Here is a 20,675-nt window from a genome sequence, read left to right on the forward strand (position 1 = left end):
AATAAAATAAATAAATAAATAAAATAGGTACATAAAGCACTACTGCTGATTCTACAGTTTTGAAATGAGAATTTTCATCCTATCTAGATGTCCTCATTTGTACGTTGCTTTTATATCAAAACAATAACAACTAAATATTTTACCATTCTGATATAATAAGCACTCTCCTCAACCCTGAAATACATTATTGGAAGTAATTGAAATTGATCAGGTTGTCAATCTCATTACCACTACAGACATGTTGTACTGAGTTTGACTGTTTTTAATTTATGACAGGAGATGTGAAAAACACGCAATGTGATCATCATTCATTTATGCCTACAGACAAGATTAAAAAATAATCCTCAACACCACCATTTGATGGTGCAATAAGACAATGCTGCTGTGCTTTGCTCTGAGTGGTTATATAAGGCATGTAGATTGTCCGTATTTTCAGTGTTTTAATAAATGAGTAAAGAGGAATTGACTGGTGACAATATTTTAATTGTCAAACAGTACCCAGTTATTGCAGGTATACATAAAGCAGTGGTTCTCAAACATTTTTTTGTCATTCCCCACTTTGGAGGTGGGGAATTTTCAAGCCCCACCTGACCCCATTAGCTTAAAATAACATAAAAATGATAATGTTTAAAAAAAATGGTTCCACGTTGCTTTTCCTGTCTTGGTCCAGTGGATCAGACGCTATTTTAATTCATATGTCGGTCTGTTTATGACTCCTATGTTTGTGTGTGGCTATTTTGTTTTGAATCTATGATCTTCCTTGTCAAAAAAAGAACAGCATTAAAGATAAGCTCAAACAAAACAAATGTTCTTTTGTTCATTGCGCCCCACCTGACATGTCTCTATTCCCCACTAGTGGGGCCCGCCTCACACTTTGAGAACCACTGATTTAAAGTAACACAATGTAGGAATTCCCTATTGTCAATTTGCAATGTACTGGGTACCCAGTTAGCTCTACAGGAGTAGTTCATTTGTCTAAAACTGACGAAAAGGGTCATGCTCCTACCCACGGCAACGTAGCATAGTGCAATACCAGGCATTCCGGGTGTGCATCAGCAATGTTAAAGACTCCATTCTCCGTATTGTTAGCCAGTGTAGCATCAAATGAGTTTGAAGCCATTTTTTAAGATAAAATAACTACTATGTGTTGCTTTAATCTCGAGAGTTTTTGTGATTGTATTTCATATAAGTAGTTGATATAATCACGTGATTATTCATGCATATCCATAACAGAGATCACATAGCCTTTTCCATGCACACACACGCATGTTCTGGGATGACGTTTCATGTCATTCCTAAGACCATGAGTGGCATTAGATTTCCTGCACAGTAATATAATCTTTCCTAAATCAGAGAGAAAACTAATTTGTCAGCTGCATGAAATCTCAACTGCCATCTCCACCCACGAGCTTCACTGGCTCCTGTCCTGGCTGAACTCATAGGGAGCAGAGCTTGTTCTGATGAACCAACTAGACAGGCATCAAGCAAGTATGAATGTCAAGGGTTTCATTTTGCAGAAGAGAACAACATATGCATTAAGTTTTAATAATTATTGGTTGTTATAATGGTTGTCTTTTATTTACATGAAAACATGTTGAGATCAATGAGGAAAAATATTTTAAGCATCATGCTAAATCAATCAGTTAATCATTTAAATTGTGGCTGAACTATTGCTGATTTAGTTTGATTTATGATCAGGAAATTATCTAAGTCCATAGGACAACTTCGGAAGCGTGCAAGCCACAGATCCATAGGTGATAATCCTCTGAAAGATTCAGTTGCAAAAATTCAAATTTGAAAAGAGCCCTAAACATCACAGTATTCTTGGGATTTTATTTTGATTACGTGTCACATCTCTATACTGTAGGACACATTGTTTCTAATCAGTTGACCAGAATTGACATGAAATCGTGTCTCATTTTTGCATGTGGGAAGACATGGGCAGTCTCTTTGGCCACTAACCCGACATTTGTTTGGGTCCCTGCCGCGACTCCTGGCTCTCAACTTCCCCAGCAAGGACACAGACACGGGTTATATCAGGGTGCCAGGCATACTTTGATTGATAGTGCACACCACTAAATTTAGAGTTCATGTGAGCACATTTACCAGAATAACAGAGAACAGTCTAGTCAAGCAGGGACTTCTAGCCAGAATATTCAGTACCTGCGATAGTACTAAATGTTGATGGAAAATCAACTTTCTGTACTAAACTGCCATCCTTAGGGCTATAACATTCATTTTGTGCTTGTAAAGAAACAGACATGGCTTTTGTAACTTCTGGAAAGAGTTAAAATGGGAAATCTTCCATGTGGGTCATACATATTTAGCTAGGAAGTGTCTATGGCACAGAGACAGGGCTTGTGGGTGCTTAAGCCCTCTTAAGAATTTGCTTAGCACTGCTTAACATCATACAGATTTTCATGCAGTTGTTGCATTATTAATTGACTGTAAGGTGGGGATCAGACCAAAAATAAAAATGCTGCAACCACAACAAACAATAGGAAATCCATCAGTTTATCAGTTTGCCCGTACTACCACTTGAAAGTGTGATCCCTGCCTAAATGTTTTATTATCCTGAATAAATCTACACCTCTGTTTGGTCTGTCTGGACTACCACTCTGCTGGAATGTAATGTTATCTTACCACCTTTGTTGAAATTAGTGTGAAATGGGTATCAGAACTTTGTTATACCTTTAATAAAAACAAAACAAAAAAACACTGGGGTTAAAATGTGAAATAATCATGTTCTGTTACCCAGAATTTTTTGAATGTGTGGGAAGAGGAGGAAATGGGAAGTGTAGAATGAAAAGAATATCACAGGCTATAGCCTAGTAATATAATACAAACTAAGGCTGAATGCAATAGGTAACTCCCCTCTAAACACATGCAACCACTCCTACAGACTTAATAAGGTGCAGTATTAATACAATTGGAGTATGTAGGCCTAATTTGGTTTTGAAGAAAATCCCATCAATCTCAATGCAATTTAAAAAAAAATATGTTTTGATATACTACTGTATCTTTGATCATTGATGTAAGTCCCTTTCTCATCAACAGTGCTAACGTGTCGGATAACTTTGACAAGAAGACCCTGCCCCTGGGTGCCCATCTGAGTGGGGCGGCACAGAACCAGCTTCTACTGACTCCTGCCAGCTTGCAGCTCGCCCAGCTGCAAGCCCAGCTCACACTTCAGCGACTTAAATTGGCCCACAGTGCTGTGGGAGGGAACACTGCGGCCACTGCCGCTTCTGTCCTCAATCAGGTCCTCTCCAATGTGGCCATGTCCCAGCCGTTATTCAACACACTCCGGGGAACAGCCACTATGGTGAGCGGATCACAGGGAGGTCACGCTGGGGGTTCCCGACCAATCCAATGGCGTTCCCTCCACCAAATTCAGCTTTGGGGACACTGGTAGGAGGAGGCTTCCCCCAGAAACCTGGAGGAATGAGGCTCAACCACTCCACACCAAACCCGAGTCAGGCACCTGGTCTTCAGGACTATGGGAAGAAAGGGCCAACATTTCCTTCAGACACTGATCATCAACCCCAGTATGGCTTCCTGGGAGGGGCATCTGTGGTGACCAGCAAAGGAAATGAAGGGCAATACAACACACAGGCCAAGAGCAATCAAGGAGGCTACCAGCAGAGGGATTTCTTTGCTCCAGATTCTCAGGGTGAAGTGTCTGGTTTTGGTGGCGGAGTAGGAGGAAGCGGACCCAGTGGTCAGACCCATGAGGCTTATCCAGGTTCTACTCAAAAGGAATCCTGGAAACATCCAGGGTGCTTTTCTCATGGTGGAAAGATGGATGTACCTCCAGGAGGCGTTGGCAGTGGGGGAGGTGGGGGTACATCCTGGGTACCTGGTGGGCAACAGTTTCGTCCCAGAGTGGAGCTTTACAACCCAGAGGAGCCAACTACTGACCCAAAGTTCAGCCCGGTGGGCGGCCCAGGGTTTGGTACTGGTGGTGCGCAAGGATTTGTGGGATACCCACAGCAGCTGCAGACAGGGGAGGATATGGGTAGACTGGTCGGGAGCCCAACCCCCCTACAACCCCACCAGTTCAATGACTTTCACGCAGTTACACCAACACAGCTGCCACACCAATGTACCATCTGTGATAAGAAAGTCTACAACCTAAAGGTGGGTCATGCTAAAGGAATGCAGAGGGGCAGATGGGGCTGCTCAGTACAGGACTTTCAACTTGAGATGTTAAACAGAACTCTTCAAGCTGATGTGATAAGACAGCCACTACTGACCATGAGGCCACCTATAGCCTTTTCAATTTCCTGCAATACGTTAGTGAATCTATACTTATTTGATCTTTACAGAGGAAGAATTCAAAAGCTTCATGTGCAATTTTAGGCCATGCATAACAAATGATGGGCCATTCTCTCTAGAGAGTGTGTAAATGGCACAGCTGTAAGTGTGATGTTTTCACACATTTGACCAGGAGGCTTTAGTGGTCTGCTTTTAGCTGCAGTGGCACTTGGCCCTCCGAGACTGTTGTCTCTCTTCCTGTCTGCCTTCCAGTTTGGCAAAGAGGGGCGCTGCTAATGAGTGAGGGAGGTGGGAACTGAGGTAGCCAGACTACTATGCCTTGTTTTTGAAAGTCTAGCTGCTCTGGAGGACTGCATTTGTGAGTGTGTGTGTATGTGCTTGACAGGACTGGGACCAGCATGTGAAGGGAAAGCTACACCTGCAAAACCGCACTCTCTACACGGAAGGGTAAGTTATTTCGGAGTAATCAATTAAGAGGGCTTCAACTAACAAAGAAAAGTGAAGGTAGGTGATGGAAAGTTGTTGAATCAATAAACTTCTAGATTTTCTTTTATTTCAAACAGGTATATATATTTGTTTGTTTTTTTTTTTTATATATATGTTTTATAGATTTTAACCTAGTTTCAGTGGCCTCAAGTGAAACTAATTTGATAAATAAATGTTCGCTTATGAAAACGGCCGGGGCATTTTATTACACGCTTATACTCTCCATGGCCAACCTTAATAGGCTGAATTTGAGCTCTGTCACTAGATATATCCAGCCCTACGCCGGGAGCTTGCCAGCTAACACCAGTCTCCCCCGTCGCCTTTCAGCTCGGCAGCTGGAGCCACTCACTATCCAACGACATCCGAAGGATGTCTGAACGCAGCGCTCGCTAACACCATGGCATATTCCTCCGCAGCCAGTCAAGGTAAAGAACTGAAAAGCGTTTTATTTTATTTGACGTGTGACTTTTATGGTTAAAAGCTGGGGCAGTAAAAATGCCAATAACAATACTTTTAGAGTGACTAGACTGACCTACAGGATAAACGCTATAGCTATTTTTAGTGAGTGGTCAGTCTGGATACGAAGGACCAAGAGTGTCTAAATACCCACACTTTGGACTACAACTTCATATGAATACTTTGGAGTATATTAATTCTTCACCAAAGTTCTTTTCACATCATAGAGGGCACCTTCCATTTAAGATAGATAATATATGGTAATAACATGTTTTTCACTGAAGGGAATTGTTGCCTTAGTTCAGCTTGACATCAAGTCATACTGTTTGGAGTTAGTAAATATACTCAGCATTTAGTGTGTCGGTTTGTGTTAGTTGTTTAAAAAAAGTTAAGCTGTAAGCAGAAGTTTAAATGATAACAAACAACACATGCTCTTGAGGAAGGGATTTCATGTCTCACATACATAAATGCTTTTAATCGGAAATGTGGAGAAATTATACATAAATGAAAATGTTGTTGCAAACATGTTATTTTCAGATGTATCGTCAGGACCTATTGCTTCATATTTACCAACTGCAGCCATGAAGTCATTTCCCCTGTCTGGGGTTGGATTGACCGCACACCAACATGGGGCAAAGGTTAGACACCTCTCACGGTATCAATCAATGTGATATGACATATTTGTTTGTTTCCTAGCAAATTAAGAAGGCTGCCAAAATTACTCATGTTATCAGAATATGGTTTACTAACCAGTGCTTTTCTTGTTACTTTTTAGATATCTAACAGTCAAAAAGGTTTGGTAGTTTTTGTAGTAGCTCTCCAAATATGAGTGTGTGTCCTTAACTGGTGTCACTCAGAAGCACCTCCCCTGAAATGCTTCAGAGAGTACAGAGATCACAGAGGGGCGTGTGTGTGTGTTGGGGTGTAGGGAGGGGATTGGTAGGAGGGGGTAGGATTATGCATTAAGGGTCATACAGTGCTTGGCTGCTTCAAGTTCACAGAACACTTGTAACATTTCTGAGGGGTTTGTAAATCAGGAATGTGAGTTATCAATTACTTTACAAATTATCAGTCAACTCATTTTGTCAGCTGTGAACCTGAGGTGAAATGAAAGTAAAAATTGTGAGGGACTGTGAATACACGCTACTATGACTATTATATTTTATTTCACAGATTCAAAAACATTTCAATCTTAGACTATTTGATCATAAGTTGTGAAGGAAGGACAGACACAATAATTGTCAACGTATATCTGACAAATAAAATGTTTCCAGGAATACTTCTGGGAAGTATGCACTGAATTGGTAATTATCATTCTGGCTTTCAACGACAGACAAGGAGCAACAGGTTCGGTCATTATCAGATTACTGGGGTTTCCTTTACCAATTGACTCACTTGGGTGAATGAAAGAACCATTAGGCTATGGATAAATTGTAACAAGCAGTGTCAAAGCATGCCGAGAAAAGGCCATGGCAAAAGAGACATCAACAAAGGCAAGAGACAGATAGTTGTCAAATGGACTTCCCATGATGATGGAATGGAGCAAATGACTGCCTTTTGGCTTTGCAGCGACTGCTCCGCTGTTTTTATTTCAGACCTTAGAGGGCTTCTGAAATAGGACTTGGTGACCATACTGGCTCTTGTCTGAGGACAGCGGATGGGAGTGTGTGTCGTGTGTGTGTGTGTGTGTGTGTGTGTGTGTGTGTGTGTGTGTGTGTGTGTGTGTGGGGAGGGGTGGACTTTGGCATGGTGTAAGGGGAAAAATAGCAGCTGTTCATGGGTGTCTGCAGTTGTGGCGCACACACAAGCTCCACGAGGAGGAACAAGGGGCTCGGGGAGAGATATAATAAGATTGAGTAAATGAGTAGAAGAGGGAAGTATAAACAGGAGGTGTGCAGAAAGTGGCAAACAGGAAAAGCTAACGCCAAGGCCTGGGATAGCATCTGAAATCTGGGCCTGGGATAGCATCTGAAATCTGGGCCTGGGATAGCATCTGAAATCTGAGGAACATTTCACTTGGCCCACCAGGACGGGAGAACGGGGTGACATATGGGGTGACACAGATGAAGATCTGAAGATCACTTCCTAAGAGGCTTTCTGTGCCCATGAAGAAATGTCACTGCCAATAAATTGATATTAGCTAAGTTTAGATTGACAGGTATTAGCCTATTGTTATTTAATAAGGCCTTTGATTTTTGTGTTTTGTTAAGGTTTGCGTCTATCAAGTGAAGTCAAGTCAAATTATATAGCACATTTACAGACGGCTGAGCTGCACCAAAGTGCTTCACAATAAAGTGCTAAGTGCAATAAACAAAGGAATGACCTAAGGCAAAAAGAAAAAAACGAAAATGCATATGCATATACATCTATGCATATGATGGCAAAAATGTATGTGGACGTGTGTATTAACGTCAGAGCTACATGGACAAGTCTGCAATGTATGGGACTTTTTTGAGCGCTGGGGATTTAGGTGATCTGAATATCTTCCTTTGAAGATCAGTTATACCTCTGGTCATATGGGCCATGTGTACTGTGTATTGATGTCTGTTTCTAAGCAACGCTTTCAGAAGACTGGTGTAGAGAGTATGGTTTATCAGAATCATTTGTGGTTGTGACTTGCATGTGAAGAACTTAAACAAAAGACCCTTTTACGAGTTCTACCCATTCATTTATTTATGGTCGCTTTCATCATGGAGGTCCAAACACCGTATGCATGTACTAATGTTAGCTTCAATAAACCCCCACCAGTTGCTCTGGCGGAATTTTTTGCTGTTTCTGTGGTGTGATGTCGATGTCACACCACATTTCTGCCAGCTGTTCTTGGGTGACATTCTCCTCTCTCTTTAACAATAAAAGAAGCCTTTTGTTAAGTAAACACTTAATCTCATCTGCTTGGATCATCCTCTAATTTCGGCATTGAGTGTTGCGGATTTGATGTGCGAATATGAAAACAGACACATGAGGGATATAAGTTTTAATGGTGCTGAAAACCATGGGGGGGAAAGAGACTTCTACCACATCGCACCAAGGGCTGTGGGAGGAATGGCACCCTGGGAGTTTCAGGTTTCAGGTTGGGTGAAGAGTAACAGGATCTGAGGGGGGCCACTATGTTGTATCCCCAGGGGAATGCAGAGGAGGCTGTGGGGCTAGTGTCAGCACCTTGCTTCACCTACAGGGATTTCTCTTCAAGTAAACAAACAGAAATCTTTCATTCCTCACAACCTGTCTGTTGTGGGAAAGGGGCATCTTTGAGACTATGTGGAAATCCCCCAAAACGTTTGCCTCTTAAGATATTTTGTAAGTCCACAGTCTACATGATTCCACAGTCCATTAACGGTTAATTAATTAATTTCAGAACACACCACACTTACCATCAATGCTCTTTGGTTGGTTGTTTTGCAGTAGGTCTCTGCCATTCAAACTAGAGCCTTTGACCAATTTATGATTTAATGTGGTCCAGAATATATTGAGTCAGTCAATGGTTGTCTTTTGGACAACTGTCAAGTCAGCAGTCTTCCCCATGATTGTGTAGCCTACAGAACTAGACTGAGAGACCATTTAAAGGCCTTTGCAGGTGTTTTGAGTTAATTAGCTGATTAGAGTGTGGCATCAGGTGTCTTCAATATTGAACCTTTTCACAATATTCTAATTTTCAGAGATACTGAATTTGGGGTTTGATTAGTTGTCAGTTATAACCATCAAAATTATAAGAAATAAACACTTGAAATATATCAGTCTGTGTGAAATGTATACATTATACAAGTTTTACTTTTTGAATGGAATTACTGAAATGAATCAACTTGTTCATGATATTCTAATTATGACCAGCACCTGTATATGTGGGAGCACTCCCATATTTGTAACTACTTTAATTTTTGTAAAATCATTAGGCATGTCATTTTTTTTTCTCTCGTAAAGTATCAAAATGTCATGTGGTGCGACTGTCCCACCATGACTGCTGTTTGGGAAACTTATTTAAAATTACACTATATCTATTTCAATTTGTTTTCTGCTCAATCTAGCATTTTTTTTTTAAAAGTGTTTTGTAGCTCTGTAGAAAATTACACAGCTGTAATTTTATGTCCATCCTATTATACAAACATTATCCAACCGTGTCAACTTTATCAAATATCATGTCGTGCGACCATCAAGAAACTGCCATTTGAGACTTTTATTACAGTGCATGAAAATGCACTGTTCTGTTATCCGAAGTCTTCTTCTTCTTCTTCTTCTTCTTCTTCCCACCAAATTTCTGCATCTAATTCAGCTTTAACCGTTTAACGTAGAAACTTCGTTCAATCTTTGTAACGTAGGTCTTGAAAAGGACACGTGGGGAATGTATTTTTCACTTTTGTAAACTTTATACTTTTTGAGATATTAATAAAAAACAAGCTAACATAGGCTGATGACATCACAATAGGCTAATTAACTTGATTTGCACCTGTATCAACTTCCAGCTGCTCACTACTAGGACCGATCAAAGGGCCAGTTAAACTGATTGCACCTGTATCAACTGCTTTCTGCTTAACTAGGCCAACTCTCTCTGTGTCTCTCCATTCTACAAGGATATAAGGCACATTCCATCCAACGTTCTATCCATTCATCCTCTTCAAACCATTCACTCATCTAGTGTTAATTTTGTCACCTATTTTTAATTTAGTCATAGTCTTAGTCTTGTGACGAAATGTCCTTTTTAGTCTTTGTCATATTTAGTCATTCAAATATCATTTTTGTTAGTCAAGTTTTAGTCGACTAAAAGTCTTGTCATTTTAGTCTAGTTTTAGTCAAAAGAAAACTAAAGGTATCTTAGTCTTAGTCAGTTTTAGTCAACACATTTTAGTCTTTTTTTTATAACAAATTATTTCTGATTACCATTTGACTCAAATAGTATTTCACACATCTCAATTTTCCAACAATATTGTGTGTCCACAGGGCTACTCGTCTGTTATAATTACTCATTCTGATTTTTTGTCAGTCAGTATGTTTACATGCACAGGTAAGTCGAGCTACAGTTATAGCTCGGCTGGGATTTGACCATAGACAGTAAAAGATTTGACTGGACCACTGTCATATTCGTAGACCAGTGTTTCTCAAAGTGTGGTCCGGGGATCACTGGTGGTCCGCAAGCTATCCCAAGTGGTCCGCGAGCAGACGTGGTAAAATATAATATAGATGAGTTGTTTGCCAAATAACTTGTAGTTAAATCCAAACAGTTCTGCAACACTGTCTATGTATATGCCAGTTTAAATCATACAGAATGAATCCTCTGACACAATAAGCAAAGTGCAAAGACAATAAGCAAGGTGGTTCAGTGAGTAGGCCTATAGACTAATTATAGGCTATTGTTGAAGTAGGTCTAATCTTTTTTTTTTTTTTTAGCTAGGGTTAGTTAAGTGGTCCTGAAACTGAAATAGTTTGAGAAACACTGTCGTAGGCCAAACTATTATTGTTTTACTCCGCCTCGCTACATGGCGATATGCGCCCAAACACAACACATTCCCCAAACAGATTCTCCATCTTAGCCATAGCTAACTAGCTAGCGAACTTTCTATATTAGCTTAGTTGCTAGCAAACTTTGCATCATCAGTCTAACTAGATGAATAGTTGACATTACATGCTGAACATTTTCGTATGGACATTCTGGGGGATGTTAATTTGTATGAGAGAAGCGTCAACTTCTGGGTATGTAGCTTTGTGGCATAAAGCTTAGGTAATTAGCTTGCTAACTCTGGCAGAAATCTCCAGTGTTCTTGTTCCATGTAGTTTCGTGTTGCAGCCACAGGGTTGCAGCAGCAGCACGTAGACTAGCCTACAGGAAAGCTGTTGCGCATGAACTCATTAGGAATATTTTGAAAATGTAACAGCTAGATATTCTGTCTTCTCATTTTGTAGACGAACATGAAGGGAGATTTTATCTTAGTTTTTATTTCATGCAAAACATTTTGGTCTCGTCTTTTTTCGTCAACAATAATGCATCTTAAGATAGTCTTAGTCAGTGTTTCAGGACATTACTGACGTCTCGTCATCGTCTCGTCTTAGTCATGAAAAAAAAAGGTCGTTGACGAACATATTTCCTCTCGTCTCGTCTGACGAAATTAACACTACACTCATCCACCCATTAAACTATCCACCAACAACCATTAAACAATCTGGCTATCAACATCCATTCAACTTTCTGTCTATCAACATCCATTACACTATCTAAATTCAACTTTTAAACTATATACTCTGTCTCAGGCTTTAAGCATACAATCTGGCTCTATTAAGACTACAGATTCTGTTCCTATTTCCTCTGCCCACAACTGCCCACAAAATAAATGTCCTCACTACAATAATTCACTATTAAATAATTTAACTATTTAAACTACTCAACTATTTAACTGTTCTGATGGACATTAACTAGATCTTGAGGTCAATTAAAAGCTGTGGCCGCTGAGGGACAATCGGTCAGAATGTGCACACCAAAATGTTCTTCCAACAGGTTTATTGCAGAAATCCACAGATGGCTGAATCCCAATAAACAGGTCTATGTGTATGAGTGTGTAAGTGTGTGTGTGTGTGTGTGTGGTTCTGGAGGAGATAATAGAAAGAGAGACAATAATCAGCTATGTGCTAGATACAAATAAACATAAGCTACAAAATGAGCTATAGCCTATACATGTCTGCTACATGTTATAATAACAACCTAGCTTAGCTGAATATAGCATGACCTCACCACATTAACATTAACGCTACTGATGAATGTGTAACAGGTAAGTATAGCATAATATGGTAAACAAGTCACATAGGCATACATAATAATAAACATGGTACTATTCGACATTCATATGGAATGTGTCCTAACATTATGTGTGGCTAAGTCCACACTTACAGCATAAGCATTTCACTCGCGGTAAACACGCACTCGTGGTAAATGCATGTGTGAATCGCGTGCCTCACGCTTATACGATATTTCTTCAATAACTTGACACATAACATACACCAAACATAATACAGATACTCACTTGTTACTGAACGCACACAAGTAGAAAATACACCTTAAAACACTATAACAAACAATCATTTAAACAGCACACTCAGTCACTTAACGCCAGCTCTCTCGAGAACTTTCTTCTTCCTCTGTATTAACAACGTTCTGAAGTCCCGGAGGGCAGCGTGCTCTCTGATTGGCTGGTTGGAGGCAAGCAATACGACTGATCTAGAGTCGGCCCTTTGTTACATTAACTGTTTAGACATTTCAACTGTCAGTTCTATGACTCCTGCCAACTGTTTCCAAATAAAAGTTTGTTTTGCATTTTATGTTAATATACAGTATATTTATATTTTCATGCACTGGTAATTTCCTCAAAATTAAATTTTCTAGTTTTTAAATGAATTCAAATATCTTAAGTTGCATCATTATTCAACAGATCACTCCTTTGCATAAGTCAAATTATCTCAATATAGTATATCATCATGCAACAGAAAAGTTTTACATGTCTCCTACCTGTGACGTAACATTTTCTCCATAATGATTGGCACGCGGACCCCTATATAATATTTGGCATATATACATAGGCAATTGGGATTACTGGTCTGTGTTTGATTTCAGAGACATTAACAGCCTGTTAGTGTCTATTTCTGAACCTGTTTATTGGTACAGGCTTGTCTGGACCGTCCGTATAGTTTCAGGAAGAGAGGTCAACTCTGGACAACCGCTGTTGATAGAATTATCACCCCAACATCTGAGACCATTAAAACTGGGTTAGCTGCCAAAGGCAGTCAAACAGAAGCGCCAAGGCCTTGCAATCAGGTGATTGTAGATGAATATTGCCTGGTGCCTGCTCTTAGGTGTAACACTTTTGTGACACAGACAAGCTTATCAACATGGTTAAAATAGAGCTATTCAAAAAATAAACGGAATTGAATAATAATGCTGCATTCTTAGAATTCAAACTAAATATTAAACAGTGAGACGTATACCATTTTACAGGATCATATTTTTAGGTGTAGTATGGCTTGTTCCAAGTTTTTTAACACTGGCAACTGAACATAATCTGAAATCAACTCCAACATAAGAAAGGTACCAACTAAGTAAAATTGTGTACTCATGAACCTCCTGGGTTATTTAGAAAAAGTGATTATGCATACCTCCCATGGTCAGCTGTGTTTTTGTCTTAGGAGAGTATAGGTTGTCATAGGTAAGGCATCAGCAGCCGCTGCAGTGGATTTCTATAGTTACCGATTCACAAGGATTAGAGACAAAAGGGGCACAATGCCAGGCTCATTCAAATGTCATGCTTCCAAATCCTTGGATGTAAACTGTCATTATCACCAATGATGAGACCCCCACCTGTTTTGTTTTGTAACACATGATATGTTTGTATGCTCAGTTATGAGGTCATGTGACAAAAGTCGGGTGAATACTGGCATCTGTGGAGCATGACTGTGGTAAACTCCCAACAGTATTGTGAAGAGTGTTTGTTATCTCTTTGTCCCAGTTCCCCCAGAGAAAACCTTTCCCTGGTCGTGTCGTCCACATCTGCAACCTTCCTGAGGGCAGCTGCACAGAGAACGATGTCATCAACCTGGGCCTACCGTTTGGCAAAGTCACCAATTATATTCTCATGCGTTCCACACATCAGGTATGTAGCATAATTTAACGGTTGATATATTAAGTCTATTTTGGAAGGAATAAATATTGCATGTCTGCCACTCTGATTAATTTGATATTCCCCTACAATTATGAGTCTGCAGTCTGCCATACTGATTAATTTGATATTCACATACATTTATGAGTCTGCAGTTATTGACATTATATGGCTAAAATCTAACTGTGTTTTTGTGTCATGCGGTGTGTGTTACTCATTTGAAGCCTCATAGATGTCTTTTTGACAGATCACGCTTGTGAAAGGTAACACTCAGTGATGATTTTAGACGTTTTGTTAGGACCTTGTTGGTCTCATTTGTACCGCTTAACTGTAAGCCGAAACCCTGGCTAGTCTGTGTAGTCTTGTAAAAGTGCTTTCTTGGCAGGCCTTCTTGGAAATGGCATATGTTGAGGCAGCACAAGCCATGGTTCAGTATTATCAGCTTCAACCAGCCACAATTAACAACCAGAAACTTCTGATTAGGATGTCAAAGCGGTACAAAGAATTACAACTCAAGGTAATTATTTATTATATTACATTAAGGTCACTTGGGATTTTATTTTTTTATTTGGGGGTATGGTTTAATTGGTGTTTTAATTTTGTTATTTTCATCTCTCATGTAAAGAAACCAGGAAAGGATGTCGACTCCATTATTCATGATATTCACTCGCAGAGAGAAAGAGACGAAATGCAAGAACTTGACCGGTATGAGCTTTTTCTTAATTTTTTTACACTTGACAAGTTAACACTGTTGACTCACATAAAATGTAGACATCAATGTTTAGTTTTAATTGTCATATGACATCCAAGGGTTATCCTTCACCTAAGCATTAAATAATCTCCAAGCAACTGGCCCAAGGGAACATGAAACGGCATTGGGGCAACCTCCCAAATATTGGTATTAAATAACTGAAGCCCAACCCTATCCTGTATTACTGACCCTGGGCATCTCCTCAGGTACCTACCAGAGCGACCAAGGTCCCGTAGCCCACATCGAGGCTCCTTAAGCCCACGCTCTCACAGCCCAAGCTTCACGTCATGCAGCTCCACACACAGTCCACAGGGGGGGCCCTGCCGGCCCGAATGGAACAACGGCATGGGTCCCCGCCGGCCTTCCTGGGACTGGACACCTCATCCCCGTCGGGAAGATGATCGGGAAAGGGACGAGGGACTCTGGAGGAACGGTGAAGATGACCGGCCCAACGGAAGAGTGCCTGATCGCAGGAAATCGTACCTGAAAGCTGGGGACCGTATCAGCCCCAGGACTATGGACGAGCGGGGTGGCAGAGACTGGTACTGCAGAGGCAGCCCTCAGGGTCCTACATTCCCATCCTACAGAGACATGGATGACTTCTACAAGAAGGAGCACCTTTATAAATCAGATAAGCCCTCCAGGCCACCTTATCCGCGACATGAAATGAAGGCGAAGAGGAGAGAGGCATCAGACTATCATAGGCCCAGCAGGCATTCAGAGTCCGACATGTCTGAGGAGCCCATCCCACCTAGAAGTCCAGAGGACAAAAAGCAAGGCTCGCCAGGGAGGGGAAGAAGCAAGAAACAGACTAGAAGACAAACAGCAGAGAAGGTCGAGAAAGATCCAAACAATAATGTACGTCACAGCACACTTAAGCATTTGTTTTCATAAATATGTCTTTAAGAATCATACATGCTGACTTTACGCTCTTACAGGGACAGCACCAAAGAGAAGAATCATCATCAAAGGAAAGGTCAGTTTCCCCTCACAGTGTGAAGAAGAATACAGATGTGACAGAGGCTGACCAGAACAAAGAGAGTGGGGTAAGGACAGCTTCTAACTCTGTAATCTACAGATAACATGGTCTCTTAAATAAACTGAAAAACATCTTTAAATGATTTAAATGACTACACCTTTCAGCGCAATTACAGTATTCAGCTCTGATCTTACAAATGTTTTCATTCACTTCTTCTGAATGTATGTAACATTATTTGCCCCCAGCCTGAAGAGTGGGAGAGTGAAGATGACACAGAGGGAGAGTGCTGGTACCCAAAAAAACATGGAGGAGCTTGTGACAGTGGACGAGGTCGGAGAAGAGGAGGACTCTATAATTGAGCCTGATATACCGGAGCTTCAGGAAGAGTCTCTCAAAGACGAGACTTCACCTGCAGGCCAGACAGAGGTCAAACCAGATGCCAACCCCATGACATCCTCTGATGTGGGGGTGCCACAGAAAAAGGACAGCCACCATGGCTCTCCTCCACGGGAAAACTCGGAGGGGCCTCAACGACCGATTCTTCTAAGGAGACCCAAGAGGACAAAAATACATTAGAGCCTGCTCAGGGCTCAGACCTCAACCATTTTCCCACAGAGGAGTTTAAGGCTGCTTTGGAGGAGACGTGTTCCGTGTCAGACATGAGTGGTGCTGATGCTCCTGTATTAGTGCCAGACTGCCTTTCAAATCACCATGGTGATTGTGATGGTGACAAGCCCACAGAGACAAACAGGGAAAATGACATGGAGAAGTCAGGGCACGTGACGGAGAATGAACACAAGGAGACTCTGATAAAGGAGGACAGCCAGTGTCAGAAGAAAGGTAGTCTATTATTTATTTAGTTTAGCTTGTGTTAAATTGTTCACAACCAAGCAACAGAGTGGATCGGTAGTGATAGGCTAATACTAGAAAAGTTATGAAGGACATTGTTTCCTATTCACAACTGTACGTGTCACAAGTGTTTTTGAATAAGTTTGAACAAGGGTACTGTTTTTGAATTTCATTTTATAGACCTCATACATGGTCATTCACCACTTCGGATAGACGCCGTGGCCCCTTCGCCATCCCGGGAACAAGATAAAGTGATCAATGAGCACAGTATACCACTGGGTAAGAGCATTACTGGCACCTAATTTTTTCCACCTGGTAATAATAAGTTTAATAGGTTGTCCTCATGTCCTCTATTATACCCCTCTTTCAGCTGAAGGTAACCCTCATGTTTGAAAATGTAGGGTGTCTTTTCACATTTCATATTTGATAATAAGGATCAATTAGGAGGAAAACATGTTTTTAATGATGATATTTTACCACACCAGTGCCACTTTGTTATTGTTCAAGGCCAGTGATAATGTGACAATATATTTGAATAAAGTGAATTATAGGATATTTGTGTTTAATAATTCCCTTTTTAGTGCAATATAATACAGAAACAATTAGTATGTGTCGTGTTTAATTAATTTAACTATGCCTTGTGTTGATATGTTATTTTCTTTAGGTGTGGAGTTTATTGTGCCTAGAACAGCCTTCTACTGTAAACTGTGTGGCCTCTTCTACAGCAATGAGGTGGTGGCCAAAACAACTCACTGCAGAAGCACAGTTCATTACAGGAATCTCCAGGTCAGTTCAATGTATATTTATACTCGGAGTATGTGCATTGTTTACAAGAGCCTTGTCATACATAATTCATGTTGACTGCAATATATTACAAATAAGAATTTACTGGATTTACAAGCAGATGGCTGGTGAAATCTATTCTTTTGTGTTTAATAGCGTTCGTATTTGTCGCAGTGTGTTTTAGATAGATAGATAGATCGATAGATACTTTATTGATCCCCAGGGGAAATTCAAGAAAAGTTTTAACCTCCACCCTAAATTAAAACATTCTTGTAGACAAATAATGTGCACTATATATCACATATCCACAGACAGTTGATTTTAAAGGAAGGGACAGACATTGTTGTTAATTAATTAATTTAAACACCGCCAGTATAGAATTGTTTTGCTTTAGCGGCTGATATCACACGTGTTTGTTTATGCTACTAAAAAGCACAAGCTCATTGCCTAACGCCAATATATAGTCTACAATTTCAAGAATCTCAACAAGCACTACATACTGTACATGGTGCTTATTTTTTCGAGGAGAAATTTCTCTCAACACTAAATTAATTCATTACAATCACAGCAGTATGTTTGGACAGATATTGAACATTCACTGGGCACGGTGACAAGAAAACTTACTGGTCATGTTAAGTAATAAAAGTCCAAAATACCCGATGAGTTATGTTCACATATGTTGGCCTATGCCAAGCCATAAGAGCAAGGCAGAGGAGATTGAGAACTCAGTTGGATGGCCTTTAGACTAAATGGCTGATCTAACAGCCTTTGGCTTGGGTTCATCACCACTTCCCCGACTGGGATGATCATGAGCGGGTCATTAGAAGAGAGGATTGTGCGTCAGGTTGTGTGCAGATACTGAAGGTGTCAGGGGTTAATGGCTACTGGGGGGTTGGATGGTATTTTTAATTGCAGAATGTGCCTACGTATCTGGTCAGGGGGGACCAAAGGGCTTTGGATGGAAAGGGCGATGGCTTTTAATGAGTTGTCAGGGCGAACATGAGATGGTTATGTGGGTGCCACCACACATTTCTATAGATTAAATAAAGAGATTTGGGGAGACAAAGTGACATAATTTGGAGTAGGGATGAAAACAGAAACAAACAAAAAACATAATCTTGTTGAATGTATTTTATGTTTTTTTATCCTCATACTTTTCTTTTAAAATTTTTTTTTTTTTTTAAATTGGCAGTAGTCAGGTGTTTGGTATGCTCATGTAACACAGAGAAAGTATGCAGTTCAGGGTGATGTTGTTGCCCTTTTGGCTTTGGGACTATTATTGAGCGAGTCATTGGGAAAAACATGTGCTGCCACCTTACGGAGACCCCCCCTTCTAAGGCTGGATTGGGTTTCTCATTAGCGTTCGTCTCACAACAGCAAGGCAACGACTCTGCACCAAGAACCACAAGAGAGAGGGCGCAGCTGAGATCCACCGGGAGCAGTGGATACTTTTGACGTTTGACAGATCGCATTCCCAGGGGGGTGGAGGGGAGAGGAGCGTTCGACAAAAAAAGTAGGCAAATTCCAAAAACAGCTGTGCTGTCCGTCAAACTCGGTAGGAGGAGCTGTGGGCGACAGAGGAGCAGTAGCTGGTGGAACAGCACGTTCCTTAGTTAGTGTGCTGCCTCTCCTGGCTGCAACCTATAACATGAGGGAGACCAGGGCTGCGTGCTACTTCCCAATGTACAAGAGCCTACAGAATTCCACTTTCACTCACTTCGTCTCTCTCGTTGTACCTTCTTTTTAAACGTACAATGCATTATATGCCACAAACATGTCAGGAAAAGAATGGGACACACTGCAGTGGCTAAAAACCTACATTTTACGCTGTTTTGCACACCAATTCAGTTTACAAATCCTTATGTCTACTTTTGAGTTTTATAACAGGTGTACAACATCTGAAATCAATTGACTGGGAATTATATGCATGTCCTGTTTTTTTACCCCCAACAGAAATACCTGTCTCAGCTGGCAGAAGGAAGCCTATTCATTGGCCAAATGGACCCATGTGGCTCAGAGTGATGGGTGGGAAGTGGCAAGTAATGGATGATGATGACTGTATGCATTCAGCCGCAGACTGAATATCAAGACAAGAACATGTGACGAGACAGAGAGGACAGGAAGATCAATAGTGTTGGTAAATGATACGGGAGAGAGTGAGAGAGAAAGAAAGAAGGAACGAACGAGAGAAGGAAAGCACAAGAGGGTTATGATGGGGCCTCCAACATCTCACTAGGGAGGAGACGACTCAGGTGGAGCGAAAGGGCAAGCCCTCGACATGATGAATAACACTCCAGAGTTCGTCACACAAAACTAAATTACTGTAGTGTTGCACAGTGACTCACACAATAACATCATTTTGAGTAAAACATTTTCAAGACCGTAGTAACACAGAGAGAGGAGTCTATAAAGACCTCTTGTTACCTTATACCATGCAATGGGTATTTTTTTCTCAAGGGCCATTAATGCACTGGAATAAGAAATATATTTTTATTTCTATTAAGATATTATATTGTGTATCTACATATAGTTATGTAATTACACAGACATATAGTGCCTTGCTAAATGCCTGAAATGACCTAAATTAGTTTAGTACATCCAAAACACCAAGGCCTTTAATTGTTGAGTCAACTTTGAAGACGGTGTCTCCTCACTGCAGTAAAAACAAAAAAGGCACAGAAGTATCCTCAGGTAATTCCCTAATTTTGTTAAATACTTGTGAATACATTTTGATGCAAATATTTCTTCAAATGCTTTGTACTTTTTGTGGATTGTATAGACTGTCATTTCGTATTTTGTCCTGTTTTATGGGGTGAGATTTATTTTCTTGCTGACTGTTACCAAAATTGGCTGTTCAAGTAATTCCCTTCATCTGTGCCTCATAAGATAAAAAGTAGTGCAATGGAGCCATCAAAATAGACTAAAATACCAATGCATCGTCTCCATGGACAGTGCTTTAACTGTAGAGATACTTGAATTGAACCATGCATTTTCTTTAAAAAAAAAAAGATGACAAAAAAAATAGTAATTTACAAACAAAAATGTGCAACAAAAATAATTTATTTTTGGTGGTTGTTAGTGTATGTTATAGGTGTGACAAGACTTCCGTTTGTTTACCGTTTGTTTTGTTGGTCATTTTGGTCTATTTGATATTTGGAAGCAGTGAATAAACTTCTTTGGAACAGCCCACATTATCTGCTTGTCTTACTCTTAAAGCAAACTAAAGCTTCAGAAGTAAAAAGAATGCACATACTGTTAAGGAGCATGTACACTCTTCAGGCACTTCTAGCACGTAGTACTAGTGCCCCCTGGTGTTTAAACTGAGTAGCCTGAATATCACTGAGCACCATGCATTAAGTAGTAAGTACTGTAAGTAAGTAGTAAGTATATACTCTTTTGATTTGGTCTCTGCATTTATCCCAGTCCGTGAATTACACACGCAGCACACAGTGAACCATCACCA

General features: G+C 40.4%; 1 protein-coding gene across 1 annotated transcript in view; it reads left to right on the forward strand.

Annotated features, from left to right (window-relative positions):
• The window catches only part of rbm20 (RNA binding motif protein 20), a 46,251-nt gene extending 25,852 nt beyond the window's left edge, over nucleotides 1-20,399 (forward strand). The window contains 16 exon segments of the mRNA XM_048248919.1: nucleotides 3,058-3,328; nucleotides 3,331-4,140; nucleotides 4,664-4,725; nucleotides 5,092-5,189; nucleotides 5,758-5,858; nucleotides 13,701-13,844; nucleotides 14,236-14,367; nucleotides 14,476-14,555; nucleotides 14,808-15,459; nucleotides 15,540-15,647; nucleotides 15,826-15,876; nucleotides 15,878-16,153; nucleotides 16,156-16,420; nucleotides 16,610-16,708; nucleotides 17,094-17,215; nucleotides 19,166-20,399. Coding sequence (XP_048104876.1) covers nucleotides 3,058-3,328; nucleotides 3,331-4,140; nucleotides 4,664-4,725; nucleotides 5,092-5,189; nucleotides 5,758-5,858; nucleotides 13,701-13,844; nucleotides 14,236-14,367; nucleotides 14,476-14,555; nucleotides 14,808-15,459; nucleotides 15,540-15,647; nucleotides 15,826-15,876; nucleotides 15,878-16,153; nucleotides 16,156-16,420; nucleotides 16,610-16,708; nucleotides 17,094-17,215; nucleotides 19,166-19,234 — 3,340 coding nt within the window. The 3' untranslated portion in view covers nucleotides 19,235-20,399.
• Nucleotides 20,400-20,675: the final 276 nt, after the last annotated feature.

The sequence above is a fragment of the Alosa alosa genome, chromosome 7, assembly GCF_017589495.1.
Source record: "Alosa alosa isolate M-15738 ecotype Scorff River chromosome 7, AALO_Geno_1.1, whole genome shotgun sequence".
NCBI classification, from domain to species: domain Eukaryota; kingdom Metazoa; phylum Chordata; class Actinopteri; order Clupeiformes; family Clupeidae; genus Alosa; species Alosa alosa.